At 35.7% G+C, this 2,760-nt stretch overlaps 1 protein-coding gene across 1 annotated transcript; it reads left to right on the top strand.

Annotated features, from left to right (window-relative positions):
- Positions 1-1,030: 1,030 nt before the first annotated feature.
- Positions 1,031-1,735, top strand: LOC121119350 (general transcription factor II-I repeat domain-containing protein 2-like). The gene has a single exon (XM_040713996.1). The coding sequence runs from the start codon at positions 1,031-1,033 to the stop codon at positions 1,733-1,735; it is 705 nt and encodes a 234-aa protein (XP_040569930.1).
- Positions 1,736-2,760: the final 1,025 nt, after the last annotated feature.

Genomic DNA, 2,760 nt, shown 5'->3' with positions numbered 1-2,760 from the left:
CCTCTCCTTGTAATTTATTTATAGATATGTACTCGGAAAAAAATTCAGTTTACTTTAAGAAATATGAAAATTATATTAATATTATACAAATCCAGAAAAAAGTCATAAGGTATTTTACCTCTTTGAAATGCAATTATCGTTCCAACTAAATTTTGAGTCAAGTATGAAGATTACAGCGGCAATTCAAAGAGTGTTAAATAAGAGAATATCCATACAAAAATACACGTGGAAAAGGATATTTTTCCTTCTTTTTGGAACCAGTAGAGACTTATGGATTTAATCCACAAGAGTTATTTACATATTTATCGAGTCATCGTGTACTAGATATCTTTTACATTTGAAGGTGTTGGGACTCTCATATCCCGTCGGTCCCAAAAGGTTTATAATTAAGTGCTGTCTAGTTATCATGCCTATTAAAAGAAGAAGAACTGTGGCTGAAGAATATAGGAAATTCAATACTGAATGGATGGATAAATACTTGTTTACATCTGTAAATAACAAAACTAATCTATCAGAATGCAGTAGCTCAAACTAAGGAATACAACATTAGCATACATTTTGAAACAAATCATGGTGAAAAGTATAGCAAGTATAACATAGAGGAGAAGATGATACAGCTTTCAGAAAAGTTGACCAAAAACCTACAAGGGCAGCAGAAAGTGTTAATCCGATCATCTGAGGGTGACATTGCCAATACTATAGTGAGTCTTGAGATTGCAAAGATTATCTCCAAATTCCAAAAGCCATTCTCTGATGGTCAAATAGTAAAAGGTGCTTACAGAAATATGCTGAAGTTTATGCTAAAAACTGTTTCTATGTATCTCTTTCACGCCGCACTATAGTCAGACGAGTAGAAGATATGGGCTCGGACATAGATTCACTTGGATTAGATGAGAGTACAGCTGGCTGTATTTATTTGAGCTGTAGATAAGGATTTCAATGTAGCTGAAGAACTGCTTGACTTGAACCCATTGAAAGGCACTACAAGAGTGTAGATATATTTGAAGGTGTTCAAGCATCACTACAGAAAATGGGAATTGAGGACTTCAGGAAATGTGCATCACTATGCACAGATGGCGCACCATCTATGATTGGCTGTCACAATGGCCTCATTGCCAAAGTACTTGTGTTCAAGGCAGTTATTATTGCAGTTCATTGCGTCATACACCAGGAGAACCTGAGCTCTAGACTTATCAATATGGATCATGTCAACTCTGTTGTAGTAAAGATAGTAAACTACATACGCTCACGAGGACTAAACCATAGAGAGTTTCAAGAGTTCTTGACAAACCTTGAGAGCCAGTCTGAGGATGTTATTTATTTCACAGAGGTTCACTGGCTTAGCAGAGCATCAACATTGCGACGTTTCTGGTTATTATTAGATGAGATCATTCTGTTCCTGAAGTTGAAACAAAAAGAGGTTCAAGGACTGTGTGAACCTCTCTGGCGAATGGACCTCGCGTTCTTAAATGATATCTCTCAAAAATTATCTCAGCTCAATGTCAAGCTTCAAGGAGAAAACAAGTTGGTACAAGATTTGTTTAAGCACCTCCGAACATTTGAAAGAGATCTTCAACTCCATGAACAAAGTTTGTGTGAACAAAAAGTTGACCATTTTCCAACCCTTAAATCGGTCTTTAATGGCAACAATGAGATCCTGGATCCTTGGAGAGTGGCAGTACTTAGGGAGGAGTTTTCCTCTCGTTTTACAGAACTCAGAAATCTCAGAAGTTAGATGACTGTCTTCTCATTGCCTTGTACCTGAGAGATAAGCTCAGCAGATGTACAGCTCCAACTTGAATTGAACGCACTGTAGGAGGAGGAAATTCGCCTACAAAATATCAAAGAGATGTCCCTAATTGACTTTTATAAGTCTCTACCAGCTGCAGATTACTGTAATTTAAAGTGGTTTGCCAGAAGATTTGTATGCATTTTTGGAAGTACGTATACCTGTGAGTAACTATTTTCCAAAGTGAAACACATGAAAAGCAAACTGCGAAACAATTTAACTGACAGTCATCTGCTGCATAGTTTGCGTCTGTGCACATCAAGAATAGAACCAAACGTTAACCAATTGGCTAAAAACATCCAACATCAAGCTTCTCACTAACTATGAATATTATAAAAATATGCATTTAATAGCTCCTGTCATTCATAAATAAAATACATGCATGTTTATTATTTTATATCCAAGTTATATATGTTATTATTTCAAATTTAAATGAAAACAAAAATACCAAATCCGGATTTTTTGATGTGCCCCCCCCCCCTGACAATTCTTGCCTTCTGAAAAATGGCACTGCTCTTGAAAAGGTTGTCCACCCCTGCTATAGAGGTTTCCATAAAAAGAAGTGGACTAAGGTTGAGTCTCACTACATAGTGAAGGTCTGCAAGGGAATTAGCCCTCGTATTGAGGCAATTATTAGAGCTAAGCTCTTGAAAATTGCAAAAAAAATAAAAGTTGTATTACTAGATAATAACATAAATACTAGTAATTTACTTTTATACGTGCCTATATACTCTAAATTATCATTATCTTCACAATATAATCACTAATAATTCACTTTTTTGAGTTTTGCAATCCGATTCGAACCACAACAACAACAAAAAAACACTTTAATAGCACTTTAAAATCAACTAGGGCATCACTAGATACTCTTAAGGTTGCAAAATGCCGGGAATTTCAAATGAGTGGAATTAATAGGAACTCTGGAGTAAAATCAGTGAGCAACTTGGAATTTTCAATGTTGAAAGCTAGAG

The sequence above is a fragment of the Lepeophtheirus salmonis genome, chromosome 6 (assembly GCF_016086655.4).
Source record: "Lepeophtheirus salmonis chromosome 6, UVic_Lsal_1.4, whole genome shotgun sequence".
Taxonomy (NCBI): domain Eukaryota; kingdom Metazoa; phylum Arthropoda; class Copepoda; order Siphonostomatoida; family Caligidae; genus Lepeophtheirus; species Lepeophtheirus salmonis.
The sequence above is the reverse complement of the archived record's forward strand: the minus strand, read 5'-3'. Positions and strand labels throughout refer to the sequence as shown.